General features: G+C 57.9%; 1 protein-coding gene across 1 annotated transcript; it reads left to right on the top strand.

The window, feature by feature from the left end:
* Nucleotides 1–117: 117 nt before the first annotated feature.
* LOC112401488 (putative keratin-87 protein) lies at nt 118–2,144 on the top strand (the record flags this gene model as incomplete). The annotated part of the gene is made up of 5 exons (XM_024747781.1): nt 118–178; nt 955–1,050; nt 1,275–1,437; nt 1,701–1,828; nt 2,082–2,144. Coding segments are annotated over 5 exons (511 nt in total), but the record flags the coding sequence as incomplete, so codon positions are not given.
* Nucleotides 2,145–2,150: the final 6 nt, after the last annotated feature.

Genomic DNA, 2,150 nt, shown 5'->3' with positions numbered 1-2,150 from the left:
GGGGGCGGGCTGTGTTGGCAGGTCCCTAACATTGCCTCCTTCACTGGTATGAAGTGGAGGGGGTTCTGGGGAGACCTGCCCTGCCATGACCTCCCTTTCTGCCCTCTTCTGCCTCAGGTACGAGGCGGAAGTCGCACTGAGAGCGACAGCGGAGAAGGAGTTTGTGGCTCTGAAGAAGGTGGGTCACGTGGGATCGGGAACCAGAGACACGAGGGATCTCAGAATGACAGGCTCTTGCTGGGGAGACCCATGGTCTCAACCTCAGTGCGGGGTGCAGCGACCTTGCCAAGTCAGGATGGGAAATTCCCAGAGATTAGGTCATGAAAGGCCCATGTAGGGCTCTGAGAAGGGCACTGACCTTGGAGTATCAACTGGCACCCTGCCCTGAAGCAGGGCGATGGCTGAGTTGAGCTCTGGATGTTCTGTGCTGCCCCAGAGGTGGTGGTGTGTGGCTGGGGTCCCATGGAGGCATGGCAGCTCCAGTCTCGCTGTTGAGGGACGGTGTCCTGTCTAGTGATGCAGGAAGTCTGATTAGGAAGAGGGGCACAGTCTCAGGATCTCGGGGAGGATGGAGCAGAGCCAGGAGAGGCCAGGTGGAGTCTTGGAGGACTGCTGGGGGACACGGAAGTGTCAAGGTGGCTGAGTGAGGGAGCCAGTCTGGCAGGCTTCCTGGTACAGGGGAGGGTAAGAAGGAGAGCTGGGAGGTAAGAGGTCTCAGGTGCGAGGATTGAAAGGCTGGTAACCCATCTCCAAGGCACGAGGCGTTTGTTCTTAGAACGGGAGGAGGTTGTGAGGTGCCTCCGGGGAAGGGCAGAGGGTACGGAGATGACACGAAAATAGTAGCACTGGGAATCTTTTCCCCCTCACCTCCATGTAATGGGTGAAGGGAGAGAGGAATGTTGGGGTGGTGACCACCAGAGGTCCTCTGAACTCAACGACTCCCCACCTTCCCAGGATGTGGACTGTGCCTACCTCTGCAAGTCAGACCTGGAGGCCAACTCAGAGGCCCTGATTCAGGAGATCGACTTCCTGCGGCGACTGTATGAGGAGGTGAGGGGTTGTGGTCCAGGCAGAAAACCAGCAGCTGGCCTGGAAGAGAGGGCGTTGGTCTGGGATCAGAGTGGGACAGGGATTGGGGCAGGAGCTGCAGTCCGTGAGGCTGTCAGAGAGGGTGGGGGCTAGAGACCAAGGAGGGCTGAGAAGGTTGGGTACACACTGTGGTGAGGGAGGGAATGGTGTAAAACACACGCATCCTCCCACCCCACCATCTGCAGGAGATCCGAGTTCTCCACACTCACATCTCAGACACCTCGGTCATCGTCATGATGGACAACAGCCGGGACCTGAATATGGACAGCATTGTGGCCGAGATCAAGGCGCACTATGACGACATTGCCTGTCGCAGTCCGGCCGAGGCTGAGAGCTGGTACCGCAGCACGGGTGAATGTCTCAGGGCACCTGCCTCCTAGACATGGTGGGAGGGATGGGTGGTATATATTAACAAGGCTTCTTTTGTCTGGGGACTCTGATTCCTAGAGGTGGTGAAAGAAGTGCAGACCCCTCTCAGGTTATAGTGGCAGGACATGGCTGCCACGTATGGTTGCACAGGCTGAGTACTGCACAATTTGCAAACCATCTGTGGTGTCCTGAGTGGGTGGGATGTCCCATCCTGAGTTTCATGAGCCTCTCTGCTTCCCTCCAGTGTGAGGAGATGAAGGCCACGGTGATCCGGCATGGGGAGACCCTGCGCTGCACCAAGGAGGAGATCAACGAGCTGAACCACGTGATCCAGAGATTGACGGCCGAGGTCAAGAATGCCAAGTGCCAGGTAGGGGTCGTTTGAGGCCCACCCAGGGTCCCACAGGCAGTGTGTGCACCCAACTGGATCTCACCATTCATTCTCCAGCCCATCTGCATGACCTGAGTCCCAGGTTGTGGTCACTTAAGGAAACCCAGGTGATGAAGAGGAGAGACCTGTTTCTGGCGTGATCCCAGCTGGCCAGGAGAGACTGGATGCGTCCAGGAAGTGGACACAGAGACCCAGGGGCCATAACTCACCTTGTTCTCTTCTGGGCCCTTAGAACTCCAAGCTGGAGGCCACTGTGACCCAGGCGGAGCAGCAGGGCGAGGCGGCCCTTAATGATGCCCGC

The sequence above is a fragment of the Neophocaena asiaeorientalis genome, unplaced genomic scaffold (genome assembly GCF_003031525.2).
Source record: "Neophocaena asiaeorientalis asiaeorientalis breed wild unplaced genomic scaffold, Neophocaena_asiaeorientalis_V1.1 scaffold3213, whole genome shotgun sequence".
NCBI classification, from domain to species: domain Eukaryota; kingdom Metazoa; phylum Chordata; class Mammalia; order Artiodactyla; family Phocoenidae; genus Neophocaena; species Neophocaena asiaeorientalis.
Note: the sequence above shows the minus strand (reverse complement) of the source record. Positions and strands in the feature narration are given on the sequence as shown.